At 42.1% G+C, this 21,196-nt stretch overlaps 2 protein-coding genes across 4 annotated transcripts in view; one reads left to right on the forward strand and one right to left on the reverse strand.

The window, feature by feature from the left end:
• The window catches only part of LRRTM2 (leucine rich repeat transmembrane neuronal 2), an 88,970-nt gene extending 84,349 nt beyond the window's left edge, over positions 1–4,621 (forward strand). Inside the window, exon 4 of the mRNA XM_080673004.1 lies at positions 4,502–4,621. The gene's annotated coding sequence lies outside the window, so the exon portion shown is untranslated. The remainder of the gene's footprint in view (positions 1–4,501) is intronic.
• The window catches only part of CTNNA1 (catenin alpha 1), a 198,832-nt gene that overhangs the window by 161,419 nt on the left and 16,217 nt on the right, over positions 1–21,196 (reverse strand). For all 3 annotated transcript variants that reach the window (XM_080672996.1, XM_080672997.1, XM_080672998.1), the window contains exon 2: positions 609–715. In XM_080672996.1, coding sequence (XP_080529122.1) covers positions 609–713 — 105 coding nt within the window. In that variant the 5' untranslated portion in view covers positions 714–715. The remainder of the gene's footprint in view (positions 1–608; positions 716–21,196) is intronic.

Genomic DNA, 21,196 nt, shown 5'->3' on the forward strand with positions numbered 1-21,196 from the left:
ATTTGTAACAGAGCATACCAAAACTACACCCTCAAATTAAATTACCTGCTAATAGACAATGAAAGGTGATAAACAGGTGTTAACAGTCAAGATTCCACAGCCCATCCTTCTTGGATATATGTTCCAAGAAAATAGTGATGCCAAGAAAATGACTGCAAAGTGCAAATATTTGGAAAGTTGCACTACATAGCACCAGCCCATACTGTTGCCATTAAGAATAAAGAAAGCAGCAGCAACTAAAAGGTTGTTTCTAAAGGGTTAAATGATTCCATACATCAATATTTCATTACTAGAGGCCCGATGCATGAAATTCGTGCAAGGGTAGGCCTTCGCAGCTCCAGCCGCCTCAGCCGCTGCTTCGCAGCCACAGCTTCGTCTAGAAGGTCATCCGGACAGTCGTTGCACTGTTCGGCCGTTCAGTCAATTTGTATATTATACTTTTACTATTATAGATTATTATAGATTAGAGGAGCCAAATAATCTAAGCACCATCAACCTAACGCTCAAACGCTCAAATTAAACCTTTGAACTAAATAACTTTGTTCTATGTTTGTTACTGCTATGGAACCATGTTACAACTATGTATGTATTTGTTTTCAGATGCTTACCTGTGTAACAAGAGGCTCCAACAGTCTTTCAACAGCCAGAGTCCTGATCTCTAGACTTTTGGGGTCCCATTTGAAGTTTATGTTGCCTGTGTGAACAGCAGTCATTTCTAAAAGAGAAACAAAAAGTAAATGTCAGACAAACACCAACACAAACATGAAATATGTAACAAATCTCCTACTTAAGGACTTTTGTATCAGGAAAGCTACAGTCACCACAAGATGGAAAAAATTCTTACTAGCCTGTACATGAGGACCCAATAACTCTTACGACCTTTTAAGATTTCGAGTTTACAAACATTAGGGGTACTATAAGAAGGTATTACCAAACATATAGAGCTTTTCCCTTTGGGCTTCTCTGGCACCAAAGTATTTCTTTCAGTTTTTTCATGCCGACTTAGAAGTAGGATAAAAAGCTAAAGTGAATGAACCCTAATACAAAAGATTCTTATTTTGAAAAACATCTATCAGTTGCCTCCTATATGTTCCCCAAACAGGGATCAAACCCCAAACCTGGGCATGTGCCCAGAATGGGAATCGAACCCACTACCTACCTTCTTCTGGTGTAGGGGACAATGTTCAACCAATTTAGCCACATTGGCCAGGGCTATAGTACATTATCTAAACTAGAGGCCCGGTGCACGAATTCATGCATGGGTGGGGTCCCTCTGAGTAGCCTGCAGGGATCAGGCCGAAACCCGCAGTCCAACACCGCTTGCTGCTCCCCCTCATCCTGGCCCCACTGTGCCCACCATGGGATCACGCCCAATCAGTCCCAATCAGGAGAGGCTTGCAGTGCTCGCCAGCCATGAGCCCTGCGTCTGGCACCCTCCCTAGGGGAGTGGTCTGCAGGATTGGGCTGAAACCAGCTCTCTGACATCCCCTGAGGTGTCCCAGATTGCGAAAGGGTGCAGGCCAGGCTGAGGGACCCCTCTGGTTGTCAGTACACGTCACAGTGAGCGGTTTAGCAGCCTTAGCATATCATTAGCATATTACACTTTGATTGGTTGTTCGGTTGTTCTGCCGTACGGTCTATTTGCATATTACCCTTTTATTATATAGGACTAAAGGCCCGGTGCACAAAATTCGTGAATGGTACGGGGGGGGGGGTCCCTCAGCCCAGCCTGCACTCTCTCCAATGCAGGACCCCTCGGGAGATGTCCAATTGCCACTTTAGGCCCAATCCCACAGTCGGAAATCCCTCTCGCAATCCGGTACTACTGGCTCCTAACCGCTCGTCTGCCTGCCTGATCGCCCCTAACTGCCCCTGCCTGCCTGATCACCCCCCAACTGCCCTTCCCTGCCGGCCTGATCTCGCCCCCAACTGCCTTCCCCTGCCAGCCTGATCTCACGCCCAACTGCCCTCCCCTGCCAGCCTGATCGCCCCTAGCTGCCTCTGCCACAGCCCCCACCACCATGGCTTTGTCCGGAAGGAAGTCGGACATCTGGAAGAGAGAAATGGAAAGTGGGACAGAAAGTTAGATGAAGAGAGAAGGGAGTGACAGAGGAAGGACAGGAGGAGAAGGACAAGGAAAGGAGGGAAATGGGAAAAAAGGGGACAGGAAGGGAGAAGGGATGGAGAGAATGAAAGGGATAGGAGGAGAGGAGAAGGGAGGAGGAATAAGAGAGGAAAGGGAAAGTGAAGAAGGTAAAAGGAGGAGAACAGAGGAAGAGAAGAGAGAGATTATCTTGAAATGTGGCTAGTGTGGCTAAGGAACTGATTTTTTAATTTTATTTCATTTTAATTAATGTTAAAATCTTTATTTAAATGATGACCAGAAAAAAAAAAGTATAAAATGATGACTAGGACAAGATAGAAAAGCACATGTCTGTGACTAGTCCACTCTTAACAACGTTAATATAAAAATATCTGTATAGCCCTAGCTGGTGTTGCTCAGTGGATAGAGCAATGGCCTGCGGACTGAAGGGTCCCGGGTTTGATTCCGGTCAAGGGCACATGCCTGGGTTGTGGGCTCAATCCCCAGTAGGGGGCATGCAGGAGGCAGTCAATTGATGATTCTCTCTCATCATTGATGTTTCTATCTCCCTCTATCCCGTCCTCTCTGAAATCAATAAAAATATTTTTTAAATATATTTTTTAAATGTATATCATCTGCCATAAATGTATGCCTGAGTGACAATGAATAGGTGGACCCCATTAGATGTTGCTGAAAATATCAGCACAGGTATCATTTAACATTTCACCAAGACTTATCTAAGCATCAAAAAATTCTAGAATCATAGGAGATGGAGTGCCAAAAAGAATTTAGATTTTGGATTTGCTTAATCTGGTAATACAGAATGCCAGTTTCCAGGGAATTTGTTTCATTTCAAGTGGGCAAATACGCTCTCTACACTGATATGTCAGGCCTATACTTTGGTTTTTAAAGGTTATTTGTCCACTAATCTGATGAGCCCAAATCAGTAAACTTTAGAAGATGGAGTGCTCTGGATTGCTAAAGGGCTAATAACAGTTCAAGCAAATGTCATCAAATGTCACAGATAATACATTTTAGAAAAAATGATTTATCCCATGGATTCTGCACTCCTGTATCCTAGCATTCCACAGTCACTGCATCAACACAAATATAACAGAAAACTCCTCAAGGGTTGTAGAAGGAGAGCCAAGAAATAAATGAAGCCAGCTGAAGTAGTCATGTGGTCACATTTGTTTTAATTCTTAAACAAGTACAGCAAATAATTCGCATTCCCAAAGAAATACAATCTTCCTTTTTTTTTTTTTTTTCTTCTTGAAATAAAAAGCCTTCTTCAAAAGCAGGAGCCCAGGGAAGGACAGTAGTTAGCTAAACCCCAGCTTGGGGCAAAGCCCTAGGTCTGAGGACTTTGTACCTTTTGAAAACCAGCAAATCAAGCAGCATACACACGCATTCCTATTGCTTTAGAACTGAAGCTCAAGCCCTTTTCCTACATAAGCAAAACTGAGAACCAAACCCGGCCAGTGTGGCGCAGTTGTTGAGAGTCATCCCATGCACTAAGAGGTTTGCCGGTTCTGTTGAGCGCACATGCCCAGGTTTCGGGCTCAAGCTCCAGTAGGGGGCATGCAGGAGGCAGCTGATCTATGTTTATCTCTCATGATGTTCCTCACTCTCCCTCCCCGGCCTCTCTAAAAATCAATAAACTTATTTTTAAAAAATAAAAAAACTGAGAACCAAGATGAGCATTCTGGTCTGAGAAATAGGGTCTCATGCTTAGGGAAGCTGTGGAGGAGAAGGAAAGCTGTTTGGAGATACCTGGAAGGAGGAGGAAAGAGGGAGGAAGCTGCCCAAGGTGAGCCTGCAAAGAATGGGCCAGCCCCATCAGGGGAAAAGGCTTCTGATACTTAGAGCAGTGGTTGGCAAACTCATTAGTCAACAGAGCGGCAAACCGTGGCTCGCGAGCAGCATGTGACTCACGAGGCGTGGTTTGCCAACCACTGTCTTAGAGAAAGAACAAGACTCCCCTAAAGTTTTGTACAGTCCTGGCCGGTTTTTCTCAGTGGTTAGAGCATAAGCCTGTAAACGGAAGAGTCGTGGGTTTGATTCCCAGTGACGGGCAAGTACCTCGGTACCAAGTTCCAGAGCCCTGGTAGGGGCACTTGCGGAAGGCTCAGTGGATAGAGCATTGGCCTGCGGACTGAAGGGTCCCGGGTTTGATTCTGGTCAAGGGCACATGCCTGGGTTGCGGGCTCAATCCCCAGTAGGGGGCATGCAGGAGGCAGTCAATCGATGATTCTCTCTCATCATTGATGTTTCTATCTCCCTCTATATCCCTTCTTCTCTGAAATCAATAAAAATATTCTTTAAATATATTTTTTAAATGTATATCATCTCTCACATCAATGTTTCTCTCTCTCTTTCTCTCTCTCCCCGCTCCTCCCTACCTTCCACTCTTTCTAGAAATCAATGGAGAAAAATAACCTCCAGTGAAGATGAAAAAGATTTGGACAGCCGGGCCGGCATGGCTCAGTGGTTGAGCATCAACCTTATGCACCAAAGAAGTCGCTTGTTTGATTCCCGGTCAGGGTACATGCCCAGATTGCGGGCTCAATCCCCTGTGTGTGTATTGGGGGGTGCAGGAGGCAACCAATCAATGATTCTCTCTCATCACTGATGTTCCTATCTCTCTCTCCCTCTCCCTTCCTCTCTGAAACCAATAAAAAGATTTGTACAGATGTTGATAATTCAAAGGTTCTCATTTTTAAAAAGCCTTCTTGGTCTTCTATTTTCCAAATTTTGATACTTTGGGGTACAAAATAATTTCACTTTCTTAACTCTAACAAAGGCAAAGTGTAAGCACAATAATGAATTGCCAATGACATCTGACTCTGGGGAGACTATTAGGAGGGGCTAGGACTGGTTAATTAGGAAAACATGACCAGCTGCCCATCAGCTCTAAACAATCTATATGATGTAGATCTAGTGCAGTGGTCGGCAAACTCATTAGTCAACAGAGCCAAATATCAACAGTACAACGATTGAAATTTCTTTTGAGAGCCAAATTTTTTAAACTTAAACTTTTTCTAACGCCACTTCTTCAAAAATAGACTCGCCCAGGCCATGGTATTTTGTGTAAGAGCCACATTCAAGGGGCCAAAGAGCCGCATGTGGCTCGCGAGCCGCAGTCTGCCGACCACGGATCTAGGGCAATGGTCGGCAAACTGCGGCTCACGAGCCAAGCCGCGGTTTGCTGCTCTGTTGACTAATGAGTTTGCCGACCACTGCCCTAGGGTCTTAATAACAAGGAACAACAACAGCCTGTAATTATTGGAATCAAGAGTCTAGGTCAGTGGTCGGCAAACTCATTAGTCAACGGAGTGGCAAACCGCGGCTTGCGAGCCGCATGTGGCTCGCGAGCCGCAGTTTGCCGACTACTGATCTAGGGTTAGAAAGTCATCCAATTTTTCAAGAGATGCAGATTTTTATGTGAAATCTTCCAACTTTAACATTAGCAACCAGGTCCAAAAAATTTTACCATTGTGTGCGACAAGCAAAGGTGCCCTGTTTGTCAATACTTTGCAACTGCTGAACAAGATTCTCCCCTAAAATCCCTTCCATTTCTACATTCCAGAACTCCACATTCCCTTAAGTAATTAATATCTCTGAGAAGTCTCCAGCCTCCCCCATAAAAATTCAACAGATGCAGGCTCCCACTAAAGGTGTTAAGGCAAAGGACTCAATCACTCACTAACATCGAGACACTTGAAATATACTGACACTTGAAAACTGGAAACCAATTCAGTGTGTTTTCAAGTCTTTCAATTACCATCATGGAAGTAGACTGCCTTGTATGGCATCTTTAATCAAAGGCCCTGCCAAGAATGATACTGAACATTATTAAACTACAGAGCCCAGTTATGCTTTTGGTGACCCCAACCCTAAAAGGATTCCAAAAAGTAGTAGAGTATTTAAAATCTAATGAGAGTATGTTCTCTGGAAAGAACATGGCTTCTGGTACCAGCTTTGCCATTAACTTATTATCTGATCTTGGGCAATCACTTCACTTCTCTGGGTCCTCAGTTTTTTCATCTATAAAATGAAAGGGATTGAGTTCCAAGCTCTAAGCCCTTCCAGCCCTGAAATTCTAGTATTCCTTTCATTTATATTATCTCTCCATAGCCTCTATATTGTTATATTGAGGGTAATTTTCCCCAGGTTTTGCCTGTGGTCTTCCTAGCTAGATGTTAAGTTTAAGGAGGATAACTATGCTTATGTTTCTTTATATCCCTTAACTTGCTGGCAATAGGTGTTTTATGCAGAATAGACACCGTATTGGTTTAACTGAATTTATGCAACCTGATTTTAAAATATTTACAAGCCTATCAAGACAAAGCTCCTGCCTTAATCTTAGTCATAGCTTCTGCTTCTCTATAATTAACGATATTGTTTAGAGTAGCTAAACAAATAAGTTTCAAACTCTTGGCAGTTTCTAAGTTTTCCAATTAACTTACAGAGCACTCCTTCACAAGATCTATTACAAAACCTACTAAAGCTAGCCAACCTTAATGAATTACAACAACCTTAGGTTTTTACAGGAGAAATCATGCTTAGTGGAATTAAATAAAAAGTTAAACTGTATTCAGTCTTAATTACCTTATAAACAGCAATCCCTGATATAAAGCAAAAGTTCACTATAAATTCAGAAAGGGGCAGAGATGCAGGAGTTTGACCAGCAATCTTTATGACAGAGAAATGAAGAAGCAAGCAGAAAATAAAAGCACAGCTCCATCAGAACTAGGGAAGCTGATCATTGGCAAACTGCCTCGTTAGTGCAAAAGAACTACATACCTACTTCAAAGACTTTAAATGTTCATTTACATTTAAAATGTAAAATCTCAGAGGAACCAAGATGGCGGCATAGGTAAACAGCTGAACTTGCTGCCTCACACAACCACTTCAAAACTACAACTAAAAGACAAAACGGATATCATCCAGAACCACAGGAAAGCTGGCTGAGTGGAATTTATACAACTAGAAGGAAAGAGAAAAGCACAGAGACTGGGAGGAGGTGCGGAGGCATGCGCAGAAAGGAGCTGGCAACTGAGTACACTGTTGTCTTTTTCAATTGGGAGGGAGATACAAGCTGCCGACTGCTCTGAACTCCAGTTCCGGGCAAGACTCTGGGGACCCAGACTCATACGGGAAGAAACTGGACTGTCTGGCATTGGGCCAGAACACAAGGGCGGCTTTCTCTCAGAGGTGCTTGCAGTGATTATTGTTCCTGCAAAGTGCCACAGGTCACAGAGACCCGGGGACCTCTTTGGGGCAGGGCTGACAGTCAGCCATTGCTGTTTGCTCCATCCGGTGATTCCCTGAGACCCTGCCCCACCCAACCTGTGCACAGAGGCTTTTGCATAGGAATGGCCTGGCCTTTTTGCAATCTAAAACCTAACATACTGCAGCTGGGTCAGAGAGCCCCAGAGCCTCCAAAAGAAGGCCCGAAGCTGGACAGCAGCTTGCATTGCTTCACAGGTGGGCCTCATCTGGGCACCTCCAAACCCCAAACAAAGAGGAGGAATCTGCAGATCTCTCTGTAGCTCCTGCTGGGTGGCCTCAGGCAGTATCTGACTTTGCATCTCCTTGGAGATCCAAGAGCCAGTGTAACCAGGGGTCAGAGTAGGACCATCCAGATTACAACTCTTCTCGTTCATAAGAGACACACTTGGGGGGCAGACTCAGTGAGTGCCAAAGCCCCACTGAGGCAAGTCTTGCCCCATAAGGGTGTCTCTAGCACAGAAGTTCTCCCATAATAGACACAACTGATCCTCACAGCCAATTGGCCTGGAGATCAATTCCTCCCAGTGATACCAACAGCAATTAAGGCTTAAATACAATAAGATTATGCACAGAGCCCACAAAGGGGTGCACCAAGAGTGTCCACCTCAGGTAACTGGGGAGGCTGAGCCACTGGGCCCTATAGGACACCTAGCACACAAAGCCAATCTATCAACTCAGGGAAGCAGCCAAAATGTGGAGACAAAGAAACAAGATCACAAATGAAAGAAATGGAGGAAAGCAAATGACTGGATATAGAGTTCAAAACCACTACTCAAGAATCTTCTAGACCTCTGAGAAATTTAGTGAGATGCTCAAGGATATGAAAAAGGACCAACTAGAAATTAAGCATGCACTGACTGAAATAAAGAATATACAGAGATCCAACAGCAGACTAGAGGATCCCAAGAATCAAGTCAATGATCTGAAATATGAACAAGCAAAAAACACCCAACCAGAAAAGCAAAAAGAAAAAAGAATCCAAAAATATGAAGATAGTGTAAGGAGCCTCTGGGACAACTTCAAGTGTACCAACTACAGAATTATGGGAGTGCCAGAAGAAGAGAGAGAGCAAGATATTGAAAAACTATTTGAAGAAATAATGACAGAAAAGTTCCCCAACCTGGTTAAAGAAATAGACTTACAAGTCCAGGAAGCGCACAGAACCCCAAACAAAAGGAATCCAAAGAGGACCACACCAAGACACATCATAATTAAAATGCCAAGGGCAAAAGTTAAAGAGAGAATATTAAAAGCAGCAAGAGAAAAACAGTTACCTACAAGGGAGTACCCATACGACTGTCAGCTGATTTCTCAACAGAAACTATGCAGGCCAGAAGGGAGTGGCAAGAAATATTCAAAGTGATGAATAGCAAGAACCTACAACCAAGATTACTCTACCCAGCAAAGCTATCATTTAGAATTGAAGGTCAGATAAAGAGCTTCACAGATAAGAAAAAGCTAAAGGAGTTCATCATCACCAAACCAGTATTATATGAAATGCTGAAGGATCTTCTTTAAGAAGAGGAAGAAGAAAAAGGTAAAGATAAAAATTATGAACAAAGTGACAACAAATACATATCTATCAACAAGTGAATCTAAAAATCAAGTGAATAAAAAATCTGATGAATAAATTGGTGAATATAATAGAATCTGGGGCATAGAAAGGGAGTGGACTGACAATTCTCAGCGGGAAAGGGGTGTGGGCGGTGCAGGAAGAGACTGGACAAAAATCGTACACCTATGGATGAGGACAGTGCGGGGGGGGGGGGGGGCAGTAATGGTAGAGGGTGGGGTGGGAACAGGGTTGAGGGGAGCTATGGGGGGGAGGAAAAGAGGAACAACTGTAATAATCTGAACAATAAAGATTTATTTTTAAAAAATAAAAATAAAAAATATAAAATCTCAGACAACTCTTATAGCAATATTTTTGCCAATATATCCCCTCAGGCCAGGGAAACAAAAGGAAAAAATAAACAAATGGGACTACATCAAACTAAAAAGCTTCTGTACAGCAAAAGAACCATCAACAAAATGAAAAGGGAATCCACTGAATGGGACAACATATTTATCAATGATAATCTAAAAAAAGGGGTAAATTTCCAGCATGTATAAAGAACTTGTACAACTCAACACCAGGAGACAAACAATCCAATTTAAAAATGGGCAAAGGACCTGAATAGACAAATGGCAACAGACATATGAAAAAATGCTTTACATCACTAATCATCAGAGAGATGCAAATTAAAACCATGAGATATTACCTTACATCTGCCAGAATGGCTACCATCAATAAATCAACAAACAACATGTGCTGGTGAGGATGTAGAGAATGTGCACTGTGGGTGGGAATGAAGACTGGTGTAGCTGCTATGGAAAAGAGTATGGAGTTTTCTCAAAAAAATTAAATATGGAACTGCTTGATGACCCATCAGTCCCATTTCTGAGAATATATCTAAAGAAATCCAAAACACTAATTCAAGAGAATATATGTACCACTAAGTTCATTGCAGCGTTGTTTACAATAGCTAAGATCTGGAAAACAGCTCAAATGTCCATCAGTAAATGAGTGGTTAAAAAAAGATATGGTACATTTAGATAATGAAATACTATACGGCCATAAAAAAGAAGGAAATCCTACCCTTTGCAACAACATGGATGGACCTGGAGATTATTATGCTAAGTGAAATATGCTAGTCAGAAAATATAAATGCTATATGATCTCACTTACATGTGGACTCTAACAAAATAAACTGACACACAAAATACAGACTCATGGATACATGGAATAGACTGACAGCTGTCAGAGGGGAGGGGGACCTTAGGGGGCTGGATGAAAGAAGGTGAAGGAATTAACCAAAAACATTCATACATAACACAGACCACAGTATGGGACTAGCCAGAGGGAAAGATGGGGGGGGGGGTAGACAAAGGGAAGAAAATGGAGATGGAAAGAGACTGTTTGGGGCAATGGGCACATGATACAGTGTATAGATGATGTTTCATTGAGTTGTATACTTAAAATCTGTTTGATTTTGCAAACCAGTGTCACCCCAATAAATTCAGTTAAAACAATAAAGACAAATTGTTTTTTAAAAAAATAACAACACATAGAGTAGTAAAATGTTTCCCATTTACTGCAGAGTGACTGAATTAAAAAAGCCATCATTTGTATGTGGCCAACCCATCATATACAAACACGTTTTATATTAGGCACTTATATGGCACACAGAAGTTGTCACTCTCCTTCCAGTTATACAAATCTATAAGAAAAATGACACTTGGTTAGATCTTTATTATTTTTAAAGATTATGATTATAATTATTTTTAAATGTAATTATTTTTAATCATAATAAAATATTTAATCACTCTCATTTTGTTCTTTATTTTCTTGAGGCAATGGGGACACAATAATTATCAAAAACACTAAGCAAAAGGCAAAATGTAAACCTTTAAAAACTGTCAACCATTTAGCCACTCAATCATCAAATATTTGAGTGCCTTCTCCATATAGGCACTATTCCAGATAGCACAGAACAAGGCTAAAAACATAAATAAGACAGGTATAAATAAGACAGGTATCCGTGCTAAGAAAAAAATTTTTAAGCAGGGTAATGGTAATGAAATTATGTAGGGTCCTTCAAGGGCCTTTCTGTCTTGATAACATTTGAAAGTCAAGGAAGAGGCAGTCAAGTGGGTATCTAGAGGGAAGAGCATTGCAGGCAGAAGTAAAAAAGAAGGCAGCATCTCCCAGGACTTAGGGAGGGGAAAAACAATGTGGCTGGAGCATAGAACAAGAAGAGGTGAGATCAAGGGGGGGGGGGGGGGGAGGGGCCCTCCAGAGTTACTGAAGTGACTATTTGCATTAAGAACTGGATATCTATGTTATTTACTTAGCTTTCACCTCTTATGATTTAGACGACTAACAATGGAAGTGTTTAACAGAAAGCTACAGTAAACCCTCCTAACAGACAACTGATTATGGATACACAGGAGGTCTCTGTTTCCATAAGAAACTGGATGCTTCTGTTCTAAAAAGAAAAATAAAAGATGAAACCAGCATCTGGACTGGAGGCACAAAAGAAAGAGAGACAAAAGGAAAGAGAGGTTGTATTGTAGAACAATGGGACTACAAGGCAGAGAAACTTTAACATAGCTGAGGAAAAGCCCACAGGAAGAAGAGGACTATAGTTTTCTTGGAGAGCCAGGAGAAAAGATGCCTGCACTTGACTAGAATCTTGGAAGTTAACCAGACTGAGAAAACTAAGAATTGTATTGTAGAATATATACCTTTGATAACCTATTTTGTCATTCATTACTTCATAAATAACTGACCAATTATCCAATTATCATGTCCCAGGATCCTGTTAGGTGCTAGGGACACAAAGACTAATTAGAAACCCCTACCAGATCATCACAGCAATTAATGATTAAGTACAAAAATAACCAGGTGCTTTTACAATGGAGAAATCTGGCAGATGCCACTTAAACAGTGTTTAAACTTAGCATCACCACCAGTGGTACAACCTGACAACAACTGCAATACCCTGAGAAAGAGTCATCTTCACATAGGTAGTATTCCTGCCAAACATAGAAATTAGACAAATTCAAAGGCAGGACATCTATATAAACTAGACTAAACTCTCCAAAAGTGTCAGTGTATTTGGGGGGGGGAGGGGGAGGGGGAGGGGGAAGGCTAAAAGTCAAAACTAAAGAAACAGGACAACTAAATGCAGTATGTGATCTTTTACTGATTCCTGTATTTAAAAAAAAAAAAACAACTATAAAGGGCATCACTGGGACAACTGGTGGAATTTATATGAATATAGACTGTGCATGAAAGCAATACTTTTGGAAATCTTGTTAAAAGGCATATTCTGATTCAGTAGGTCTAGGGTAGGAAAAGTCTGCATTTCTCACAAGTGCCCAGGGAAAGCTGACATTGGTTCTTAGACCACTCCTTAAAAGGAACTAAATAATGTTATTCCTAGGCATTACATACTGAAGAACTTAAAGGTGAAGTACCCTGATATCTACAGTCAAATGCCTCAGAAAAAAATGTTTATATAGAGGAATTGTGCAAATTTGAAAATGTTAATAATTGGTTAATCTAGATGACTTGATAAATTAAGTGTTCATTGTATTATTCTTTCAACTGTTCTGTACATTTAAAGATTTTTTCTTTAAGTTGGGGAAAAAATGCTCACAGCCTAGACAGGAAAATAGTTACAACACAACAGAAAGTATGAAGTTATAAATTGCTCCATTAGTGCACAAGGGCAGTGCCCAGGAGAGAATTCCCAACTAGCCAGCAAATCCTCACTCAGGATCCAATGTACAGATGGAATTAGGGGGCAGCTGTTTCAGGTTCTGCAAAGGGGCAATAACACTAGAGAACTTTGACACCTTCCAAGAAACACAAATGTGAGTGAAAAAAAGATGATGAAGAGATGGCAGAAGATAAGGCTGAAAGATAAGCAAAGAAGTTAAGAGATTTGCATTTCATCTTTCTTAATTTAAAAATACTTTGGACCATTCTATTCTTACTTATTAGTATTCTGTTTATACTAGTTACCTAAGGCAGTGGTTGGCAAACTGTGGCTCGCGAGCCACATGCGGCTCTTTGGCCCCTTGAGTGTGGCTCTTCCACAAAATACCACAGCCTGGGCGAGTCTATTTTGAAGAAGTGGCGTTAGAAGAAGTTTAAAAAATTTGGCTCTCAAAAGAAATTTCAATCGTTGTACTGTTGATATTTGGCTCTGTTGACTAATGAGTTTGCCGACCACTGACCTAAGGAATCCTGAACATCACCACTACCACCACTCAAAAATGGAACAAACCCCACCTCTTACAGTTACCATAGTGAAGTCTAAAAGCAGCCAGCAAGTGCGTTCCAAACCATTGTGGCATTTCCCCAATCTAAAGTTCACACACACAACTGCAGAGTTGAGTTCCTCAAAATTCCAAAGGCCCCAAACCAAGCATCTTCTTTCCAATCTATTCCCCTGTGGCCTTCCCCATCTTCACTGACCAAAGCTCCACCAAACCAGGTCCCTTAGAAAGAGACTCTAGAACCCCCTTTTCCTCCTCTTCCCTCCACCTCCTCTGCACCTCAGTAAATATCTCACTCTACTGACCCTTCCTGTTCTCAGGGCTCTGGCCTAGGTCCTGGTTTAGACTACCTAGGAGTCTTCTCCTAACAGCCCTAATAATCTCCTTCCACAGACAAGATGAAGCCAAAACTCCTGCGAACAAACATGATCCTCACTAGCGTATCAGCCTCATCACCTGCCTCCACTCCATAAAACTCTTCTCCAGTGCATGTGCATGTCTCCAGAGCTCTGTACAAGCAAGTCCTTTCCTCTGCTCAAAACACCCTTCCAGACTTTTCCACCTTCCTTCAAGACTTACACAAATGTCCTCTGCTTCTGTTCACTCTTTTCTGAGTTCCCCCCAGTATTTTACAAGCATCTCCTGTCTATTACAGCACTTGCCACAGAGCACTATATTAGTGTATCTATCTCCCAAGAAACTGAAAGCTCTTTAAGCATAGGGACCATGGCTTTTTTAAGCATGGTAACTTTCATCTAATAACATTTTATACATTATTAACTAAATTGGCTCAACTATTTTAGGTTTCATCTAGCATGAAGAAATAAGAAATGTTTCTTATTATAGATTAGTAAAAATGGGTATAGATTGCTAATTTTTGCCTAACAGTGATATTACTAAGGCTAATCCCATTCATTTGTAAACTCCTTGAGGCTATTAGCAATGGGTGACTCCCACATTAATATCTCCCCCAACACCTGCTTTGAAATGCAGACTTAAAATATATAAATATATATGTATATATATATGTACACATATATATATATTCTATCTAATAAAAGAGTAATATGCAAATTGACTGTACCTCCGCTACGGCCACAAGCCACGCCCACAAGCCAATCAGGAGCAAATATGCAAATAAACCCAACCAAGATGGCTGCAGCCACAGAGAGCAGGAGGGAGGCTTGGGTTTCCCCAGCAATGGAGGAAGCCGAGCTTTCCGCCTGCCCTTGCCGGCCCAGGCCTCCACTCAATGCTACAAAGTTTCAGTGATAGAAGATAAATAAATCCCAACCATGGAGCTGGAGCGAGCAGGAGGCTAGGGTTGCCCCCGGAAATGGAGGAAGCCAAGCTTCTGCAGCCCTGGCCTGCCTTGGCCTCCACTTAAGGCTACAAAGTTTCAATTATAGAAGATAAATAAATCCCAACAGAAATAGCTGCCGCCACAGAGCGAGCAGAAGGCTTGGCTCTGCTCCAGGCTACAAAGTTTCAATTGTAGAAGATAAATAAATCCCAGATACCAGGGCCTCTGCTTGGGTCACGGGGGGGGGGGGGGGGGGGGGAAGCCTGCAAACCACCACAGGCCTCTCGCCCAGGCCACCCCACGCCCCAAGGGAACCCCCACCCTGATCCAGGACACCCTTCAGGACAAACCAGCTGGCCCCCACCCATGCACCAGACCTCTATTCTATCTAATAAAAGAGTAATATGCAGATTGACCATCACTCCAACACACAAGATGGCTGCCCCCATTGTGGTCAGAGATCCTGCCCCCATGTGGACACAAGATGGCCACCACAAAATGGCCAGCAGGGGAGGGCAATTGGGGGCGATCAAGCCTGCAGGGGAGCGCAGTTAGGGGTGACCAAGCTGGCAGAGGAGGGAAGTTGGGGGGTGACCGGGCCTGCAGGGAAGGGCAGTTGGGAGGGACCCAAGCCTGCAGGGGAGAGCAGTTGGGGGGGACCAGGCCTGCAGGGGAGGGCAGTTAGGGGTGACTAGGCCTGCAGGGGAGGGCAGTTAGGGGCAAACAGGCTGGCAGGGGAGCAGTTAGGCATCTATCAGGCTGGCAGGGGAGTGGTTAGGGGGTGATCAGGCTGGCAGGCAGAAGCGGTTAGGGGCAATCAGGCAGGCGGCAGGCGAGCAGTTGGGAGTCAGCAGTCCTGGATTGTGAGAGGGATGTCCGACTGCCCGTTTAGGCCCAATCCTACCAGTAGGATCGGGCCAAAACGGGCAGTCGGACATCCCTCAAGGGGTCCCAGATTGGAGAGGGTGCAGGCTGGGCTGAGGGACACTCCCCCCGTGCAGGAATTTCATGCACTTGGCCTCTAGTATATATATAAAAAGCTAATATGTTAAGTGACCCTCCGCCCATCCAACCAGTCGCTATGGCGCACACTGACCACCAGGGGTAGATGCTCAACACAGGAGCTGCTGAGCTACAGTGACTTGGCAGCAGCGGTTCTCGGGCTTCTCGGGTGATGCACCCTGAAACCAGAGAGGAGAAAGACCAATTTCTCACAGGGCCACAGGATTCCACCTTCAGTCATGGGTTATGTTGTTGCTGGGGCACTGTCGGCCCCGAATCTGGTTTACTGCACACTTGCGTCTGCGTTCCACACCCTGTACAACAGCAAATTTGCAGAGTGCCCTCTCCCACTCTGGGACCCCTCGGGGGATGTCGGAGAGCTGGTTTCAGGCTAATCCCCACAGGCCAGGCTGAGAGACCCCACCTGCCAGAGGGACCCTGCTCACTCCACAGACACTGAGGAGGTGTAGTGTCCCACGTTTGGGCTCCAGTTTGTAGTGAACCCCTTTCACGTCCCGCGTGGTTCAGGGTTCGGGCTCTGCAGGAGGCCGCACACAAATGAAAGAGACTAGAAAATATTAACTTGGAAATATTGGGGCCAGGCGGGAGCCCAACTCAAGGGGAAGGACTCCGCTTTGCTCCAGCCTAGCTATCCCTTTTATTAAGACTATGGGATCCACCCATAGCTCTAGGCAGGCAATTCCAGTAATAGCCAATCAGCAAGGATTTACATAAGATTAAAAGGTGGAGGTTGCTTTAGCTATCATTGTCTCAACTAGACAGTGGGTGGTTGGCTCTGACCTTTCAGAGCTTCAAGGTTGACCAGCCTTCCGGGTTCCTTGTCCACACCTCTCTGCTAGTGAAGACAATGGGCGACTTCCAACATGGAGGGACCACGGGAGGTTGGTTCCAGGGTGTGTCCAGCCCATCTCGCCCAGTCCCACCCCGATGGCCACCTTCTAATTAATTTCCTTTCAATGTGCACAAATCCATGCACCAGGACAATAGTAAAGGTATAATATTTAATTGAACCCTTCCCATGACAGTTGAGATATAGCAAACTAAATACTGCCTTAGACTCTGACTCAATAAAGATACCAAAAAAAAAAATCACATCTTTCACTGGTCTTAATGACCCTAAAGAAGCTTAAATTTTTCTCAAGGGTTGCCATCCTTCACTTCTTTGGATTTTCCCCCCTCCTCCCAAGCTATCAAGCTCACATTTTACTTAGCACTTCTCTGCAAAATGACAGGTTTCTAAAGATACACTTCAAAGTCAGTCCACAGCTTTTCTGAGAACACGATGACCCTAGGTCCAAGGAAGCAAGAAAATAACAGCTGATTGTAAGAAACCTTTGCCAATTTAGAGATTCCCCAGGAATAGAATATCTCCATGAATACTGACTTGTCAGTAATAACTTACCCTTTCAGCTTCTGCCTTATTCACTGCACTATCATTTTTCACAAACCATGATTAAGAGTCTGGATTAACACTGAAATATTTAACATTATGAAATATTCAATATACCATGAAAGAATAGTAACAATGCATCTTTGCTTGAAAAGAAAGGTTTCGAAGCTGCACAAGGCAAATGGACTATTAACAAAAACTCCTATCCTTCATGTCACTAGAAATGGTCCACAAATATATGCATTTTCTGAGTTATGATAGCACTTTCACTTTCAAGAACAGTCTGCAGTCTAACCTGGTTAATAAACCAGTACAGGATTATGTAACTTGATAATTAACCAGGCTTCAAATTCACACCTTCAACTCATAATGTCAAATACTAGCAAAATAAAATAAACCATAGCAATAAAACATTTTCAAAATATAATTGATGATCTATTTTATGTATTATAATATTTAATAATTAAAAATCTCAGAACAAGAAAATGAGGGAAATCCACAACTGAATATAATGAAATGAATAGTCAAAACAATCCAGGAAAAAACTAGCCTTCAAATTATCAACTAAAGAATAATAGTATTTAACACTTAGATTAAATTATTCATTACAAAATAATTTTTTCATATGTTTTATTGATTTTTAGGTAGAGAGAGATAGAAACATCAATTGACTGCCTCCTACATGTCCATTCCTGGGGATTGAGCCTGAAACCCGGGCATGTGCCCTGACCAAGAATCGAACCAGTAATCTCTTGGTTCATGGGTCAACACTCAACTACCAGCCAGGCTCATTACAAATTTTTAATGCAAATGGTAAGTTCTTTTCTCTGTAAAGCCCTCAGTGTCTTAAAAAAAATTCTCACAGAGGAAAATTATAACTTCTATAATTCCCTCTCTTCTTTTACTATAATGGGAACATGGACCAGATAACAAGACATTTTAAAAATCAAATCACACTACCCATATAATAATTGTTCCATATGATCAAGTCTTTGTTACAAATATTTAGAATAACCCTTGAAGAGCCTTTTCAAACTGTATTTACATTATGTGCATTACTCCAAACTTGCAACCAGTGAAAAAGCACAAATTAATCCCAATCAAAAAGTGGGGTTGACAGATGAGTCCATCAGAAAGTAAAAAGAAATGCATGTTAATTTCAAGCTCCATTAGAAATGGGGTTGGGGCATGCTTGCACAAGGAGAAGAAATGTTTGATAGTTATAAAAAAAACTAAAGAAGAAAATAATGAACATTTAGAGGCTCCAACAGAGAAAGGGCAATATTGAAGTTTTCTGTGAAGTGTGGTTATTTCTGCACACTTTGAACTTGCAATAATGGATAAATTTAATATAGTGCTCTTGCAAGTGAGCAAACAGAGTGACATAGGGCAAGTCAAGCCAGACTGTCCATTTCCCCAAAATATTCAGCCCACTCAACCCGTGGCCACTACGTAGGGGTGCTGAGCAGACTACCAAGCTACACAAGCAACACCTTCCAGGTCCACAAGCAAGCACACCAGCACTTGGCAAATTTTCGGAACTAATGCTCTGAGATTCTCCCAGATGCCTGATATGTTTAACTTCTTAAAAGAAAACAGAAGGTACTAATAAAACTTAAAGCCTCCAACATGTATAATATAACCAAAATTCCTCTAAGTCTTCTAAGGGTATGGCTTCACAATCATTCATGAGGAAAATATGATTTGGGCTGGGAAAGCAAAAAGGATAAACGATTCCACATCTTTCACTGTTTGTTTATTCTACACTAGAGGCCCAGTGCACGAAATTCGTGCACAAGTAGGGTCCCTAGCGGCTGCTGGCTGCCAGCCGGGACCTCCCTTCCCACAGCCCCACCCCCAACCCCCAGCTGCCTGCCGCCACCAGCTGGGGCCTACCTTCCTGCAGTTGGCCAGCTGGCCCCGGCCCCTGGTCGAACTCCTGGTCAAGGGGACAATGTGCATATTAGGCTTTTATTATATAGGATACAGAAACTAGCAAAAAATATACATTGTGAATGAATTTAATTTTTAACTTAATTTTTTTCAGCTTTTATATGCAGTAAAATTCATTCTGATGTACTATTCTGAGTTTTGACAAACTCACAGTTGTGCAATCACCTCCACAATCAAAATATAGAAAAGTTAAAGGGCTTTATTTTAACAGCATGTACATACAACTAAACCATAGAACTTTTTTTAAAATATATTTTATTGATTTTTTACAGAGAGGAAGGGAGAGGGATAGAGAGTTAGAAACATCGATGAGAGAGAAACATCGATCAGCTGCCTCCTGCACACTCCCTACTGGATATGTGCCCACAACTACGGTACATGCCCTTGACCGGAACCGAACCTGGGACCCTTGAGTCCACAGGCGGACGCTCTATCCACTGAGCCAAACCGGTTAGGGCTAAACCATAGAATTTAAGTGCACAAAGTATTATTAGCTTCAAATGCTAATTTGGTGCATCAACTTACTGCAAAACTACAGTAATCCGAACACTGTGGTACTGGCATAGAGAAAAAACAAACCAACACAATAGAAAGGAGCCCAGAAACAAGCATCCACATCTACTGTATAGTCAAATGATATTTTACAAGGGTATTGAGGTTATTCAATGAGGAAAGGAAAGACTTTTCAACAAATGCTGCTGAGAAAACTGTAAATCCAACTGGAAAAGGATGAAATTGGAACATTACCTAATACCATATACAAATATTCACTCAAAATGGATCAAAGACCTAAATGTAGGAGCTAAAACAATAAAATTTTTAGAAGAAAACATAGGGCAAAAGATTCATGACCCTGGATTTGTCAATGATTTCTTAGATATGACACCAAAGAAAATAATAGATATATTGGACTTCAAAATGAAAATGAGTATCAAAGGACATGAACAAAATGAAAAGGCAATCCAGTTAATGGATGAAAATATTTGCAAATCATATATGTGATAAAGGATTATGTTGTTTTTTATTGATTGCAGAGAGAGGAAGGGAGAGGGAGAGAGAGAAACATCAATGATGAGAATCATTGATTGGCTGCCTCCTGAATGCCCCCTACTAGGGATCGAGCCTGCAAACCAGGCATGTGCCCTAACCAGGGATCAAACCGTGACCCCCTGGTGTATGGGTCGACGCTCAACCACTGAGCCACACTGGTGGTGCTGTGATAAAGGATTAACATCTAGAATAGAGAACTCCTAAAATTTAAACAATCAAAATACCAAAAACCTGCCCTAGCTGGTTTGGCTCAGTGGATAGAGTGTCAGCCTCCAGACTGAAGAGTCCCAGGTCAAGGGCACATGCCTGGGTTGCGACCTTGATCCCCAGTCAGGGGTGTGCAGGAGGCAGCCGATCAGTGATTCTCTCATCACTGACGTTTCTATCTCTCTCTCTTTCTCCCTTCCTCTCTGAAATCATTAAAAATATATATTTTTTAAATACCAAACAACCTGATTATGTGCAAAAGACTTGAATAGACATTTCTCCAGAAATACACGAATGGTCAAAAACACATGAAAAGATACTCAGCACCACTAATCATTAGAGAAATGCAATTCAAAACTACAATGAGATATCATTTCATACTCATTAGGATGTCTACTACAAAAAGAAAATACATGCTGGTAAGGATTTGAAGAAATTAGAATTCTTGTGCACTGCTGGTAGGAATGTAAAATGGTATAGCTATTGTAAAACAGTATGGTGGTTGCTAAAAAAAAAAAAAAAAAAAAAAAAAAAAAAAAAAACAGAAATAAATTTACTATATAATCGAACAATTCCACTTCTGGGTATATATCCAAATTAATTGAAAGCAGGGTTTCAAAGAGATATTTGTACACCTGTGTTCCAGCAGCATTATTTTTTTTTTAATATATTTTATTGATATTTTTCAGAGAGGAAGGGAGAGGGATAGAGAGCTAGAAACATCGATGAGAGAGAAACATCGATCAGCTGCCTCCTGCACACCCCCTACTGGGGATGTGCCCACAACCAAGGTACATGCCCTTGACCGGAATCGAACCCGGGACCCTTCAGTCTGCAGGCCGACGCTCTATCCACTGAGCCAAACCAGTTTTGGCTCCAGCAGCATTATTAACAGTAGCTAAAATTTTGCTATCTAAGTGTGCATCAACAAATGAATGGATAAACAAAATGTGTTATATGTATATAATAAACTTTATTCAGCCTTAAAAAGGAAGGGAATTCTGGTACATGCTTCAACATGCATGAACCTTGAAGACATTATGCTAAGTGATATAAACCCAAC

The sequence above is a fragment of the Plecotus auritus genome (assembly GCF_963455305.1).
Source record: "Plecotus auritus genome assembly, chromosome: 6".
In the NCBI taxonomy this organism is placed as follows: Eukaryota; Metazoa; Chordata; class Mammalia; order Chiroptera; family Vespertilionidae; genus Plecotus; species Plecotus auritus.